Genomic DNA, 17,604 nt, shown 5'->3' with positions numbered 1-17,604 from the left:
GTACATAGACTATCTCTGGAAGAAACTACTTACGTTGCACGTTTCTAGTAAGGGGGACACTATACTCTTGTTTTACCGTGTGTACATGTACTACTGAGAATGAACAATTCTTCTTCTCTGTTCCTGCCACTGACCTTGGTGGTGGTAGTAGGGGGTGGGGTAACTTCACCTCAGCCTAAAAAGGATACATTCAGCCTTATTTGATAGAAAGCCAAAACTCCATGCTAGAAAATGATCCATAATTACACCTCGTATTAAATATGCATTTGTACTTTAATGATTAAAATAAATACCATGTTGCTACCTAGTTTAGAAGACAGGATAGGTAATGAATTCATTTGGACTTAGTGTTCTTCACAACCAAGTTACAGGTAATTATTTTTTTCAAAAATATACAACATCTTCGGGAAACAGACAAGGGATTTATGGGGAAAAAGAGAAAAGGGATCTTTTCACATTCAGGCAAACAATACCGTCAACGTGTTTAGACTAGAGATTTTATTTTAGAAGGATAAAGGATGGAGGCGCAGTAATATTTGGCATTTTTAATTTAGGTTTGTTTTATTTAAGTTTAATGTTAATTCCATGCTGTGTTTCAGTAAGAACAATACAGATTCTGTATCTGTGGCTCCAGTCAGATATCCAGTAGTACAAATTAGCTTCAAGTTACACATACTGAACAAAAGAGGTTGAGCGAGCGAAGGAGGGGAGGGGGGCCCAGGGGGGAGAGGGAGGGAGAAGAAACAAAGAATTGAACACGCATGCAGGCTTTTCCATACCACCTTCAATGCTAACCTGCTTCAGAGGGAGAGTAAAAGTAGGCAAGAATGAGCAGCCACGGATTGTTGAACTGTTACCAGCACCATGCTTTTCAGCAACATTTCAGCAGAGTTTGAAACACTTTTTACAGCAAAACCATTACAACAAACTCCCCAAACAACCTTTAACCACCTCAAGCTAACACTCAATTAATTTTAAACATTGGTATAAAATTCGATTTAAACAATTAGAAAAAGGAAAAATGATACCACATATGCCTCTATAGTGTGATTAACCTCTCTCTGATGCTTGCATCTCCTAGAAGTCTAATGGCTTTCAAATGTAATTTCCATTTCTAATAGTGATCTTGCCACATCTGGCAGGAGACAATACAGTAATGCTGAAAAAGCCTCTATGCAGTCCTGTTAGTGTCTTAAAGAACCTAAAAGCTGGGACCAGTAAAATCCACAGAAATTCACTCTTGCCTTTAAGAACTTTTGAAAACTGTTTTAAAAAAAAAAAACCAACAGGGCAGGAACCTAAATTCTGAGACCAAATGTAAAAGTCAGATTTGGTGGTTCTCAGTGACAATGGGGGAATTTCCAAGGGGGGGTGAGATGGGAAGGAGTGGGGTGGTCAGAGATGGTTTCTCTTGTTGGCTTTTATGTCTCACTGATTTTCATCTTCCACATCCTGCAGCGCTTCTTTATTCTGCTCTTCACCTGCAGAGAAGAATGACAGTCAATTATTTCATACCGACTCAATTAGGCTGTTTTGGCCACAAAGGTACCATTCCAAGCATAAAGACCCCTTGTACTTATTACAATCGGTATTGAAAACAGACAGGCAAAGGACGTCTACCATCCTTGACACCTGAGATGCCTAAGCCAAAAGGTGCTATTGGATCAAGGTCCTGAATGGTCAATAGGATGAAAAAAACTGATGCATAGTAAAAGTCAATGTTTTTATGCTAAGTAAGCTCTTAAAGTAGACAGCCAAGGTAACCATACTATTAAAATGATTTTCAAGCTTTCATGTACATCTTGGGTCAAAATACTCTTTCTCAATAACCTCACCTCTTCAACAATCAAGAGTATTTTAAAATTTTTTGCAAAATCTAACTTACCCACAAGCTCTATATCAGAAATGCTTCAATAAAGAGAAGAGAGCAGTAAAATGCTCCAAAGGACTTCTATAGTTTTGGAGGGAGAGTTCTGCTTTTGTAAATGAATATTTTACATTTTGTATCTTAGCTAGTCACCCCAAACCATAAACCAGATTTCTCACTCCAGAGTGTAACAGCATGCTCAAAGTAAACCAGACCACTGAGGTTATTAAAGAAGGGCATTTGGACCAGTTCTCTCATGCCATTTTTCTTTTCCCTTTGAACATGATGATTAGCCTGAGGAGTTTCAACTGCACTATGACATGCAATAGAAAGCCAGCCTATTCACTGAAGAATCATCTACCTATTAATAAGCATTAAATATGTCAGCCATAATAAAGAAGCATGCAGGCTTTTGCCAAAAAATAATCAAACAAGTAAAAGTTACATTCTTTTGTGTTTTAACAAACCACTTATAATTCCTACAGAGTTACTAGTTTGAGTCAAAATAAATGAAAATTAATCCAACAATCTGTTCAGACAACAGAATGACAGTTCAGACAATCCATCCATTCACACTGCTTATTAAATTACTTAATTAGGATAGACAAATGACACTAAGACTGGCTGCCTACAGACATAAAGCATTTACCCTGAGGAACGCTTTTAAACAGTCTTAAAGACCTTGATATAATAAATGATAAATGCTGTCAAGGCAACAAGGGTCAAGTAAAGATAGTTTTAGTCATCTTAAAATTTCTTTTGTGAAAAAAATGTTTGGCAATAATATGTGACTAAAAAAGTACTTAAGGTACATAAAGATCTTCGACTCATATAGAAAAAGACACACAAAGAAAAACAAAAATAACCTTTTACTGAGGAAAGAAATGATGGACCACCCAATTGTTCCCCAAAGAATAATAATGTATTCAAACTTAGGAAATGAGAGGAACACTGACTCTCATTTTTAACAGCAATACACTGCCAAAATATGGTTAACATACAACAACAGAGCACACTCTAATTCACTCATAAGCAACCATCAGATTTGCCACAAGTTCCAAATAACTTTGGCATAAAAATATTGTCAGATAAGTCACACCCAACCAGAGGTAGAAAGGGGTAGCAGATCATAAATGTCTTAGAAGGTTTTGCATCCCGGAATGTAAGACAGGCAGTATTGTAAGCAACAGGGTGATGATATGCAGGCATGATTAGTGAAGAACCAAAACTAAAAGCAGAATTCACTGTGCCATGATAATGACTTACAAAGTAGAGTTTTTAGGAAAGGAAGAGTTGGATTTTCCTTTAGGAATCTATATTTCAAGGAGAAAGGGAGGGAGAACAATCATATGAAAGCAACATCACAAAAAAATTAAACCAAGAGAGTGGGACAAAGGAAAACATCAATGATTTAGGGGAGTCAGATTTTGGTCTTTTTTACTTTGTATAAACTTCACTCTAAGAAATAATCTGTTCCTTCTACCTAAAAAAAAAGTTTCCTTGGATATGTATTTCTTTGCCCACTGTTTTTTGGGGGAGGAGGGAAAAAGGCAGAAAGAACACCCATTTCCTCTCTATGGACTTGTGTATTAAACAGTCCTCTGATCACAAGTTAAGAGAATAGGACTGAAATCACTTGATGAGAAAAAGTGGTCAGCCCTTTAAAGAATCATGTTCCAACACGATGGACATTAACATATTCTGCAGTTGAAAAACATAAAAGTGTGTAAGTTAACCATATATATTTCTTCCTTTAGAAATCCTCAATTCAGATGTTTTTTGACACCATTTTTCATAGTAAAGTAAAAAAAAACAGAAAGTAACATCCTGGAAAACTGCCAATTCCATGACTGCAATTCTTCTATATTCAGCATTGATTTTAAGCAAAAACAAAAACAATTTAACAAAACATTTAATATCATATCTTTTAGCAAAACTGGTGAATAATTTCCTAGTACCCAAAACAATTTGTAAATTCAGATAGTTTGTTAATTCAAAAAATGTCAAGAGACTACTTGAATTTTTCACTGTTAAACTATGCTGTTTCATAATTCCAAATATTTTTACAAAGCTCTTAAATGAAAATTCATCTGCTGCAACCAAATTAACCAACTGTTCAATTTAAAAACTGATGAGGAACTGAAGCAACTGGATTTCATTAGATTAAAAATAAAACTGTTTTAGGACTAAAGAGAAATCTATGCTCAAATGTAATAAAACATTTCTGTACAAAGAACATTCCCAACTACGAAAACATAAGTAGTTTAAACAAGATACTCTCTTTTAAAATGATCCATTTCATAAAACAATGCTCAATAACCAAGAAAAAGAGTAGCTTTGGTTCTGTATAAAAATGGAGTGACACAGTCTACTTCGATTAATCAATTCTTGGTTATCAGTGATAATGAACAAGAGTAGCATTAGAAAATATAAACTTTATTTCTATTTAATCTTGTAATCTAGCAATTTAGTTATAAAGACCCAGCATCAAATTTCTAAAAAAAATAGCATTTCAGGGGCCGGCCCTGTGGTGTAACAGTTAAGTACACGCACTCCGCTGCTGGCGGCCCGGGTTTGGATCTCGGGTGCGCGGAAACACACCGCTTGTCAGGCCACGCTGTGGCGGCGTCCCACATAAAACGGAAGAAGATGGGCGTGGATGTTAGCTCAGGGCGAGTCTCCCTCAGCAAAATGAGGAGGATTGGCATGGATGTTAGCTCAGGGCTGATCTTCCTCACAAAAAAAAAATATATATATATCATTTCAACCCAGGTCACCTTCTTTGTTATTTTCACCCTCAAAAAAATGTCCCCAGAGGTCAGAGGAGTATAGCTTACTTAGGTCAATACCGCTTACCAAACTCTCCACAAGCTTTCTTTTTATCCCCTCAAACAGGCAGAGAGATATTAGTCTTCTCTGAGCTGGGGGTAACTGTGAAGAGTCCACAGTTGTTTGGCCATTCTTCTTAGTAGTTATTGTTAGTATACAATAGAAGTTTAAAGCTGGAAGGAACCTTAAGTCATTAGTTCTAAGATGGTAAATTGGTTTTGAGTACCACAGACTGGTAGTAGCTTCCTGAGGTGCTGTGTTAAAAAGTAATCTGTGGCTCCATTTGGCTTTCTGGAAGTGTCCAAGTAGGTCACACGTGCCACATATCTCAAGCCAATCCTAGTTAAATACCTAAATACTTCAGGGCTAGTGAGCTTTAGGAGCTGAGTCACCTACTTCTCATTTTAGTACCATAACCAAAGTTTAAAATCTGATTCTATCCTTCCAGAGTAAGGACACCAACAACATATATGCTCTGATACCTATTTTCAGAGGCACCTTTAAAAAGGATAATGCTTCCAAAGACAGTACAGCATGTTGACCAACAGCGACTTTAGCTAGCCTCAAGCAATGCAACATATGCTTCAGGTGAGGTAATACACTCTTAAAGATCTGCAGCTGAAACAACAAACTTGCTTTCTACTCCCCATACCACCATCACCAACTGTAAAACTACCTCATAATAGTCACGTCACACTAGTTTGTCATCCTCCATTCAATGATCTACAGTGGATAAAAATGATTCTTTGGAAATGGGCAGAATAAAATCTCCTTTAAAATCAACAAATGTGAGGCCAGCCCTGTGGCGCAGTGGTTAAGTTTGGCACGCTACGCTTCGGCGGCCCAGGTTGCAGGTTCAGATTGCGGGCACAGACCTACACCACTTGTCAGCCATGCTGTGGTGGCAATCCATATACAAAACAGAGGAAGACTGGCACAGATGTTAGCTCAAGGCTGATCTTCCTCAAGCAAAAAAAAAGAGAAAGATTGGCAAGAGATGTTAGCTCAGGGCGAATATTCCTCAGAAAAAAAATAAATAAAAAGAAAATCAACAAATGTGACAAATTTGGGCTTTTACATTTAGAATAAAAATCAAGCTTCCCCCGCCCCATTACAAGATTAAGTTTTGTAACATACTTTAGTAACTGTTACAACCGAAAACTCTAAAAAATAAAAACAGACACTACACCAGATCTCTTAAATAAGGACCTAGGGGCAGGACATTCCATTTGCTCTCTAGAATCCAGAGGGAAATTAGTCCCTTTTTTAAATAATACATTTTCACACAGAGAAGATGCTTCATAAATACCTACTGATACCATCTAGTTTTAACCTGAGGATACCACTCAGCCAAAGCAGTGATCACAACATTCAAACACAACTAACCTTAGACTCTCCCAAAATTGAATCTGAGCAAGATAAATGAACTGCTTCCTCTCTCTCCATCTTGCAAAACACAGTGTGGGAGGAGAGGTTATACTAAGTTTACCAAACATTATTAGACACAAAACTTTTAAATCCTTGAATATTAACAAAAGATCCCCTTTTCCAAACAGGTCTTTTAGTCTAATTAAAATTTGATAGAGGATAGGCTCTGAGTCTAAATTGTAGCTTGATGTAAAGAAATACCAAGAAATTTCTCAGTAAAAAGATCAACAACTGAAAGAGACATTTAACTTCAGTTTCCTTACCATCACCCTGCATGTCTGAAGTCCATAGTGTCAGATTATCACGTAACAACTGCATGATAAGAGTAGAGTCCTTATAGCTTTCTTCACTCAGCGTATCCAGTTCTGCAATTGCATCATCAAAAGCTGCTTTTGCCAACCTATAAGTATTTACATAAATGTATTACAAAAAAAAAAAACTAAACAAGTTCAAAAACAGAATGAGAAACGACTTAAGTTTGGTATCAATCTTTTCTTCAGTTATCCCACAGTATGTAATAATGACATTAAGCACTTGGGTTCAAGCACTGAAAAATAAAAGAAAAGCAGATACAACTGATGAAAATTAACTTGCTATTTAATTTTGTAATCGAGCAACTCTGGAGCAAGTAGAACTTATGGAGCACCACTTCTTACCATGCTTTTGACAAGCCTATCAGTAAACAGAATATATGGACCAAATTTCATCCTAAAGCACCAACAAAATATATGCATAATAAAGGTATTTTCAAGTTCTAGTCAATAGTTCACTTATTTAATAAAGTTTTAATGCAAAAAGAGAAAATTTCAGACAGTATTTCACAGTTTAATTCAATAGAATTTAATGTTAATGAAAACAAGGAAGCAAAAAAGAAGGCAATACAGAACACATGGAAATGTGATCATATAAGCCATTTATTACAACTTAGAGGAAACAAAATCCACATTTATTGAGTACTATATACAGCAAGTGATGCTGGACACTGGTGCAGAAACAGAAAATAGGAGAGACATAATCCGAGTCCACAATAAACTAACTTAAAACATCTAGGAATAGACGAATGACACATAAATGAGTATTATAAAAAAATAGTAAAGTGCTATTCTGGAGAAAGTACTTCAAGGACTCAAGAGAAGGAGCAAATGGGAAGTCAAATCTGAACTAATCTTAATGGGTAGGAAAAGAGCATAAATGGCACACTTCAGATTAACACAAAGGCATGGAGGTGACTTAAATTGAAGCTATGTGTGGGATAGCCAGACTGGAAGAATGACAATGAAAGACTCAACCAATACTATCAGCTGAACAGATAGCTATAGCTTCTTCAGTTAAGACCTGTATCTGCTGGACCGCCCCCATGGCTTAGCAGTTAAGTGTGCGCGCTCCGCTGCTGGCGGCCTGGGTTCGCATCCCGGGCACGCACCGACGCACTGCTTCTCCAGCCATGCTGAGGCCGCGTCCCACATACAGCAACTAGAAGGATGTGCAACTACGACATACAACTATCTCCTGGGGCTTTGAGGGAAAAATAAATAAATAAATAAAATTTAAAAAAAATAAAGAAAAAAAAAAGACCTGTATCTGCTGGACAACTAACCATTTAGAATGTTTTTAGATAAATTAATATTGGTTTCCACTCAAATAAACCCACCTTACATCAAGAAACTCTCTCCTTTCATGGAATATCTGATTCCTACATACTAAAGAATACTGAAGTTACAAAGGACAAATATATTATTCCAATGATATGAGGTACCTAAAATAGGCAAATTCACAAAGACAGAAAGTAGAGATTACCGGGGCAGGGCGGGGGAGGGGAGGGGAATATGGAGAGTTACTGCTTAGTGGCTATATCTTGTTGCAGCTGATGAAAAAGTTTTGAAATAGACAGTGATGACAGTTACACAATATTGTGGGTGTATTTAATGCCACTGAACTGTACACTTAAAAATAGTCAGAATGATTAACTTCATGTTTTGCATATTTTACCATAATTTTTTAAAAATAAAAAGCTATGTACAGAGGCCGGCCCCATGGCTTAGCGGTTAAGTGCGTGCGCTCCACTGCTGGCGGCCCGGGTTCGGATCCCGGGCGCGCACCGACGCACCGCTTCTCCGGCCATGCTGAGGCCGTGTCCCACATAAGGCAACTAGAAGGCTGTGCAAATATGACATACAACTATCTACTGGTGCTTTGGGGGGAAAAAATAAATAAATAAAAATTTATTTTAAAAAACTGTTTAAAAAAAAAAAAGCTATGTACATAAAGATATTCCCTAAATTTATATCTATATCAAAAGCTGGGGCCACCAGCCCGGTGGCATAGTAGTTAAGTTGGTGTGTTCCACTTCAGCAGCCTGGGGTTCACCGGTTCAGATCCTGGGCGCAGACCTATTCACTGCTCATCAAGCCATGCTAAAGGGGTATCTCACATTCTAGAAGAGCTACAACTCTACAACTATGACATATACCCATGTACTGGGGCTTTGTCGAGAAAGAAGAAAAAAAAAAGAGCAAGATGGGCAACAGATGTTAGTGCAGGGCCAATCGTCTTCAAAAAAAGAAAAAACTGGGAACAGTCTGTAGTATAAATAGGGGAACAGTTTAATATACATTAATGAGATGGAAAATTGTATTGAAATACAAAATGATATGCACACTAAGAGTATAACTAATATTAAAAATATGTCTACAAAGACTGAAAAAGCTAGTATACAAAAATGAAGATAATTCTATTATGATAATTCCTCTCATTCCCCCTTCTCCCACTCTCTAACAAATTAAAGATTCTTCTCAATCTACCAACAAAAATTTTGCCCATCAGTATAATTATCCTAACTGCTAGCCTAGTGAACTGAGAAAGGTCTGTCTTTATCAAGAGCCAAATGAATTATTACATGACCAAGCGTACAAAGGCAGCCCCAGAGAACAAGACAGAAACACAAGCAGCTATTCTCCTTTGTGACCTTTTTCACTTTCACAGTGAAAGCTTTTGTTCTCTTCCATGACTTACCTGCAGGCACGGTCTGGGGAATTAAGAATTTCATAGTAGAATACAGAAAAATTGAGAGCAAGACCTAAGCGAATCGGATGCGTTGGTGGAAGTTCTGTCATTGCAATATCACTAGCAGCTTTATAAGCCACTAGGCTGTTCTCTGCAGCCTCCTTCCTGTCATTTCCTGTGGCAAATTCAGCCAGATACCTGTGGTAGTCCCCTTTCCTAAAACAAAACAAAAACAACAACAAAAAAGAATTAGGAATAATGCCATTTAAATGAACATAAACTGTTAAAATTTTTCCATATTATATAAAATAAAATATATAACAAAAATATATTTAAAAATTAACAAGTATACTTCAGGGACCAGGCGAGTGTCGTAGCAGTTAAGTTTGCTCAGGGGCCCAGGGTTCACAGGTTCAGATCCCAGGCGCGGACTGACACACCACTTATCAAGCCATGCTGTGGAGGCATCCCATGTAAAGCAGAGGAACATGGGCACAGATGTTAGCCCAGGGCCAATCTTCCTCAGCAAAAAGAGGACTGGCAACGGATGTTAGCTCAGGGCTAATCTTCCTCACAAAAAAAAAAAAAGAAGAAGAAGAAGTATACTTCAACAATTTCAAAAAGTCTCTTCAGGAATGACTAACTCATCATCTATTTAGTTCTCCTCCTGAGAGATTTCATATTGCCAAATACAAGCAAAACCCTAGATAAATTAACTGAAAAACCTCAAAAATCAAGAAATTTATCACTTAATAGACTAGAATTAAATATGAAAAGTGGTTCCAAAGAATGACAAAACAGTTTGTTAATCAGGAAATAAAACTTCTACATAAAATGTTAAGACTGAACTATGTAATAATGCATTGCTGTGGGGGGGGGGGTTGGAGAACCCCATACAAACAAATATAAATAAGTAAAGCAAAACTTAGTACATTTTTACAGGAACAGTCTGACCATCTTAAACACAACAATAATATTAATTCTTCATTAGCAGTGAATTTGCAAATGAGTATTCAGAAATAAAGTTTTTAGAATCACTCCTCCCGTGTAACTATCCTTCCAACGTTAAACCACTATTCTTAAAGTTCAAAACGTACAGAGAAAAAGTGATGATTCTACAAGGGCCAATATTTAATCTGACATTTTCCCTTCTAGTATAGAACCTACATTTTATAATAGAAAACCTTGGACTCGCCAGTGTTAGCTGCTGGAATGAGGTGTTTGTCCAGTACATCCAGAATGTCACAACAGATTAATTTTAGCTCAGTCTCAACCTGAAAAAAAAAGTCAGAAATTGTTTCAAGTCTAAGAATTATATAAATTACCACACATTCTACAACCTCTGCTTTTAAGGAAGAGAGCCATATTAAACAGAACATACATCTCTCTCCAAACCTCCTTCCCCTCTTTTGATACAAAAGCAGAGAAGAGTTGTCTCCAGGTTATGGAAATTATCTTATTTCTTTCTATATGCTATTTATTAGTTAAGTGCTTAAAAAAAAAAACACAAACTCATAGTTCAGCTACAGAACTAAGAGTAACACTGATTACTGCTTACTAAGTGCTAAGCATTTATATTAACTAACTTCTTTAATGACGTAGCAACTATTGTTTCCATTTACATGGGAAAACAAAGACTAGGATATTTGCCCAAGATCACCAATTTAAGAAGTTAAAGAGGCAGAGCTAGGATTTGAACCCGGCAGGTTACACGACTAAAGTCACAGTTTCTAAGGGATGGAATAAAAATTCAAACCCAGGTAGTCTGCCTCCAGTGCTCACACTGGCTATCTAACTACTACTACGCTCAACAGCCAATCACTTTATTGGTAGAGATCCGGAGCCAGCTATGGCACCAAAAATCTATATATCAAAGTAAATACTGCCACTCATCTCAATTCATTTATCACGCCAAAAATGCACACCACCTCTAAAAACACATACACATCTTGCTCTTCATTTTCTATTAATTCACAATGACATTGCTGAATCTTTCCCCAGTTCTTCTCATGCCCTCTGGAACCTCCTTTCCACTGTAACTAATTCTCCCACTCTCTTCTGCTATAATCTCATTCTGATCCTAAGTAAAACTAGCTCTTTCCTGAATAAACTTGTGGCTTTTCAAGTAGATTGCTTTAGGAGAGGGACGATTTCTGAATTCTCTTAGCTCCTCACTGATTCAGTACGACCTCTCTCCTATTACTCCAAACCCCTCCTCCTTGGAAGCGCTCATTCTCTATGTTCTAATTTCCCAATTTCTGTCATCAATAGATCTCTGTAAGCCCTTCATCTACATTCACAGAGTACCTACAGCCTACCTCTCCAATTCCTGCTATCACACCAAGGTATTGTCACCTATGTTCCTTTCAACATAGTTCCCTGACCTCAACTCCATGACCTTCACTCGTCAATACCCCTTAATTGTGCTGCTCTATCCTAGAAGTCTTAAATTCTAATATTTCACTACTAGACTATAACTTCTTTTTCTAGTTCCTTTACTCCTGTTATTCCTACTTAGGGACACATCAAGACCTCCAGCCTTTTGAATCTTTCATCTCTTCTCAATTTATCAGTCCCTCTCTTTGCTTCCTGCTTCCTTTCTTACTTAGCCCAAATCCCACAATCTAGCACACAGACTTCTCTCTCTTCAGCACTTTCAACTTTCTCATTTCCTAATCCCTCTGAGACACCCAAGTTGTCTATTGACAATCCATACTCTCTGTTCCAACACATTTGAGGGTAATGGTCACATTGATACCAGATCGCCACCTTCTATGTGACACCAAGTATGTTACTTAATCACTCAGAACCTCAGTTTTCCCACCTATAAATTGGAATAATACCTACCCTTTACAGGGTCATTTAAAAATTAAATAAATTCAGTATCTTGCACAATTATATAATTATAAATATCTCCCCACTCAGAACAGTGCCCAACAGAGCTGAAGACAGTCAATAAACATGGTTTCCCCTTTCCCTCCCCTACCAAATTCACTCCCCATGCTATTTTGCGCCTGCTTCTGTAACTTCCCTCACTCTAAGTGTGTTTATATGCCTATCTGTTCTACTAGAATCAGTTTCTCAACAGCAGCACTATACTGCCATTTGGAGCTAGATAATTCTTTGTTGTGGGGGGCTGTTCTATGCATGGTAGGATGTTTAGCAGCATCCCTGTCTCTACCTACTAGATGCCAACAGCATCCTCCAAGTTGTGACAATTAAACATGACTCTAGACATTGTCAAATGTCCTCTGAGGAGCAAAATCACCTTTGGTTGAGAACCACTGCACTAAATCAATGGCTGTCAAACTTTTTTGACCAAAACCCCACAGTAAGAAAAATATTACGTCTGAAACAAAACATGAAATAATGTCCAATGTCCTCTGATATTTCCTAGTCCATTAAAAAAACAATGACTAGACTAAGTCTCCACAAGGATACTAACTATATCTGTCTCATCTCTGCATCCACAGCACCTAGCAAATTGTGTGGTACATAAGAGGCACACAAATATTTGTTAAACTGCCCTGAATAGTAATTTCAAGTCACTCAATGAAGTATTTTGCAGTTACCACAATAAAAATAAAGATTAAATTAGTTCTTTAGGGCCGCCCCCGTGGTTAGCGGTTAAGTGCGCGCACTCCACTACTGGCGGCCCGGGTTCGGATCCCGGGCGTGCACTGACGCACTGCTTCTCCGGCCATGCTGAGGCCGTGTCCCACATACAGCAACTAGAAGGATGTGCAGCTATGACATACAACTATCTACTGGGGCTTTGGGGGGGGGAGGGAAGGGAGGAGGATTGGCAATAGATGTTAGCTCAGAGCGGGTCTTCCTCAGCAAAAGGAGGAGGATTAGCACAGATGTTAGCTCAGGGCTGATCTTCCTCACAAAAAAAAAAAAAAAATTAGTTCTTTACTAGTGCAGTGCTCAAAATTGAACAACACCCTCCGCAGCTTCCACGGAAAAAAGTTCTTCACCTGCCCTGAAATATATAGCCTATAATTCCTAATCCAGGTGAGTAAAAGATGCAAATCCATTAAAATATAAAATATATATTACACATGTATACAACACACGTGTACTATGCTGTGATCTAAAATGTCCAACACCTAAGGCATCTTTCTTTAAAGATGTCTAGGATACGAGAATCTCACCATTTGCCGATATTCCCGAATCATTTTTAGTTTGTCTTCTCCTCCCTTGTTTTCTTCTTTCTGTTCAATGCTGCTGATTATTCTCCAGGAAGCTCTTCTAGCTCCAATCACATTTTTATATGCAACAGATAGGAGATTTCTTTCTTCAACTGTCAACTCCACATCCATCCCTGCTACTTTCTTCATTGATTCCACCATTTCTATAAGTGAAAAAGTAAAATCAGACCTTACACACTAAGTTTTGTTAACACATCCCTTCACAGTAGCCTAGAACAAAAGAATCTGGAATATAAGCTTGTATGGAATCAAAATGACTACATATGGTAGCTAGTATAACACACTATGGTTTGGAGATCTCTCTCTCATACAAAATAAGGGAACTAGGAAGACACACCTACCCATTTCCCAGTAAAAATAATAGAGCTGGCAGTTTAAGACAAAGATTAAAAATTTAACACTCTAGGGGCCAGTCCTGTGGCCTAGTGGTTAAGTTTGGTGTGCTCTGCTTCAGCGGCCCGGGTTCGCGGGTTCAGATCCCAGGCGCAGACGTACACCACTCATCCACCATGCTGTGGTGGTGACCCACACACAAAATAGAGGAAGACTGGCACAGATGTTAGCTCAGGGTGAATCTTCCTCAAGCAAAAAGAGGAAGACTGGCAACAGATGTTAGCTCAGGGCGAATCATCCTCAGCAAAAAAAGAAGACTCTAAAAATGTATTTTCTTTCAAATAAATACAAATAAATTATATTTCTCAAAAAAGTCACGGGAGGAAGGGGAATTCATTCATATAGTAAACATACACTGAACATTTGGCTAGTGACAAACACAAACCACACTTATCTTTGGATGTTTCCATCCTTCCTCCTTCAAAAGGGCACTGTCCACCTTCTATGAATTAATTCATCAGCAAAATTTTGGTGGTTCCTAATTGTTACCACTAGGTGGCGAGCAAAGAAAGGGGCCCAGATAAACTTTGAGAGATGCCAAGTACAGGAAAAAATAGGTAATACAATGAATGTGAATGCAAAGGAAGAATCAAAAACTCAATAAACTCTAACTGAATAAATATATTAATGAAAACTATGCTTTTAGAAAAGACTAAATGCCATATTACCATGTAGCTCTCCAACTTTACTATTTTAGAATCTTTGGTGATGAAACCCAAGGATCTGCATTTTAACAAGCACCTTAGCATACATTAACACTCTAAGCATAAGCATACAGTATTAAGGTATGATTCACAAGGTGACCTTATGGAACACTACTTAATGGTACCTTATATTATGTGTAATCCCAGGAAAATATCTGTTTCAGAAAATCATTCTGAAACAAATAGAAATATTAAGAAGTAAGGTCTTTGGAAAACAGTTTGGTAGTTTCTTTTACAGTTAAACAGCATAAGACTCAGCAATCCCACTCCTAGGTATTATCCCAAGAGAAATGAAAATATATCTTCACAAAGACTTTAATACAAATGTTCACAGCAACTTTACTCATAATAGCCAAAAAGTGAAAACAACCCAAATGTCCATCTATACGATGGAATACTACTCAAGAATAAAAAGGAATGAACTACTGATACAAGTAACAATACGATGAATTTCAAAATCATGCTAAAAAAAGCCAGACCAAAAAAGATTGTATAATTCCACTTAAATCAAGTCATAGAAAATGCAAAACTATAAAGACAGAAAGTAAGTGACTACCAAGGTATGGGGGTGAAGTAAGGGGCTTATGCACAAAAGAGTACTAGGGAAACTTAGAGGGGTGAGAGAATTGTTCTACATGGTTACACAACTGAATACATTTATCAAAACTTATTGAATTATAAATGTAAAAGTAGTATATTTTTATCACATATAAATTATACCTCAATAAAGCTGATTTTTAAAAGTGCAATTCTGAAGCATTTTCAGAAAAAAAGAAATACTAGGGAGTATGGTAATAAGACAATTCATTTGTGGGAGCCTGAAAGCATTCATTTGAAACATCCAATTTTGTGTGTGTGTGTGTGTGAGGAAGATCAGCCCTGAGCTAACATCCATGCTAATCCCCCTCTTTTTGCTAAGGAAGACCTGCTCTGAGCTAACATCTATTGCCAATCCTCCTCCTCTTTTTTTCCCCAAAGCCCCAGTAGATAGTTGTATGCCGCAGTTGCACATCCTTCTAGTTGCTGTATATGGGATGCGGCCTCAGCATGGCCGGACAAGCAGTGCGCCAGTAGCGGAGTGTACACACTTAACCGCTAAGCCACGGGGCCGGCCCAATCCAAATTTTTTTTAACCATAGTCATGAAAAAAAGACTAAATTTAGAGGCAGTGGAGTAAGAGGGTATTATTTTAAGCTCACTTTCATACTAGTTTATCTCAAAAACTAACAACAAATTAAATATGCCTCAGAAGTGAACCAGTAATTTGCTTTTCTAAATCGGTCCCAACAGAGCAATTAAAAAAGTAACCTAGCTACACAGAAAAGACCATTAATTCTTTTAAATTGTAGGGCTTTGCAACATTATATATGGAAAAACTATACACAAATATCTAATATGTACCACCACAAACTTAACAGTGATATGTCTCTGGGTACTATTCCAGATGATTTAGAATGGTTCACTTTTCTACGCTTTAACATTTTCAACAATGAACATTTAATATTTTTACAATGTGAGGGGGGAATTAGATTTAAAACAATGATATTCTACTATCCCAGATTCAATTAAGTATATAATTCCCTTCGTTTAGAAAGCCACAAAACAACACACAAAAGACCATGGTACAATTACAGAAGCAGAAGTTATCTGCTTTTATTAAATAACAGCTTTACTGATCCATAATTCACATACCTTAGAATTCACCCATTTAAAGTGTACAATTCAATGGTTTTTGATATATTCAGAGAATTGTGCGACCATCACCACAATCAATTTTAGAACATTTTCATCACTCAAAAAAGAAAAGCTCCATACCCATTAGCAGTCACTCTCCATTTACCCCTAACTCCCTCAGCCATAGTCAACCATCAATCTACTTTCCGTGTTTATGGACTTACCTATTCTGGACATTTCATATAAACGGAACCATATAACATGTCTTTTGTGACTGGCTTCTTTCACCTAGCACGTTTCAAGGTTCATCCATAGTGCAGCTCATATCAATACTTCACTTACTATATGGATATACATTTTATTTATCTATTCCATCAGTTAATGGACTTTGAGTTGAATTTCCACTTTTTGGCTATTCTGAACAATGCTATGAACATTCACGGAAGTATGCTTTCAAGTCTCCTGAATACACACCTAGGAGTGGAACTGCAGGGTCATATAGTAACTTTTTGAGGAAGGAACTGCCAAAGCATTTTTCACAGTGGCTGCACCATTTTTACATTCCCACCAGCAATATAGGAGGATCCTAATTTCTCCATACTCTCACCACTTGTTAGTTTCCTTTTGTTTTTAGTAGTCATCCTAGTGGCTATGAAGTGGTATCTCATGATTCTGATTTGCATTTCCTTGATGGCTACTGATGCTGAGCATCTTTTCATGTGCTTATTGGTCATTTGTATATGTTCTTTGGAAAATATCTATTCAGATGATTTGCCAATTTTTTAATTCAGTTATTTATCTTTTTGTTACTGCGTTGTAGGAATTATTTACTTTTAAAACCCCAATTAGGGCCGGCCCCGTGGCTTAGTGGTTGAGTGCTCCCACTCTGCTGCTGGCGGCCCAGGTTCGGATCCCGGGCGTGCACCGGCACGCCGCTTCTCCGGCCATGCTGGGGCCGTGTCCCACATACAGCAACTAGAAGGATGTGCAGCTATGACATACAACTATTCACTGGGGCTTTGGGGGGGGGAAATAAATAAATAAAATAAATAAATAAATAAATAAAAATAAAACCCCAACTACTCCTCTTAGCCCCTCATCTTCAGGCATTTCTCCACTTCTGATGGTAGTAGATTAAGGGATAATAGTAGCATAAGACAGAAAAGGAAAGAGCTTCCTACTACACCTGAAAGTTCTACAACCAATGCTTTGTACCAATTTGCACAAATTATGACCACAGTGAAGTTTTCATGATAACACTGGTGTCATCCTTATCCTTTTAACACCAGCAACAGAAACATCATCCCAACTATAATGTACCCCAAAACTATATGTGAAAGCTCTAATTTATCCAAAACTTTAGACTGGCCACACCCTTAAAAGCTCCATCAGCAGAAGATTAGCACAAGTTACATTAACATAAATTTCTCAACACAACTACTATTTCATAAAATCATATTTGCAGCAACTATTTTATCAAAGTGATCTACAC

At 37.5% G+C, this 17,604-nt stretch overlaps 1 protein-coding gene across 1 annotated transcript in view; it reads right to left on the bottom strand.

Annotated features, from left to right (window-relative positions):
• Positions 1-530: 530 nt before the first annotated feature.
• Positions 531-17,604, bottom strand: part of YWHAE (tyrosine 3-monooxygenase/tryptophan 5-monooxygenase activation protein epsilon) — a 39,511-nt gene continuing 22,437 nt past the window's right edge. The window contains exons 2-6 of the mRNA XM_058560145.1: positions 13,285-13,484; positions 10,295-10,401; positions 9,137-9,343; positions 6,388-6,524; positions 531-1,481 (exon numbers count right to left, since the gene is read on the bottom strand). Coding sequence (XP_058416128.1) covers positions 1,429-1,481; positions 6,388-6,524; positions 9,137-9,343; positions 10,295-10,401; positions 13,285-13,484 — 704 coding nt within the window. The 3' untranslated portion in view covers positions 531-1,428. The remainder of the gene's footprint in view (positions 1,482-6,387; positions 6,525-9,136; positions 9,344-10,294; positions 10,402-13,284; positions 13,485-17,604) is intronic.

Source organism: Diceros bicornis, chromosome 18, assembly GCF_020826845.1.
Source record: "Diceros bicornis minor isolate mBicDic1 chromosome 18, mDicBic1.mat.cur, whole genome shotgun sequence".
NCBI lineage: Eukaryota > Metazoa > Chordata > Mammalia > Perissodactyla > Rhinocerotidae > Diceros > Diceros bicornis.
The sequence above is the reverse complement of the archived record's forward strand: the minus strand, read 5'-3'. Positions and strand labels throughout refer to the sequence as shown.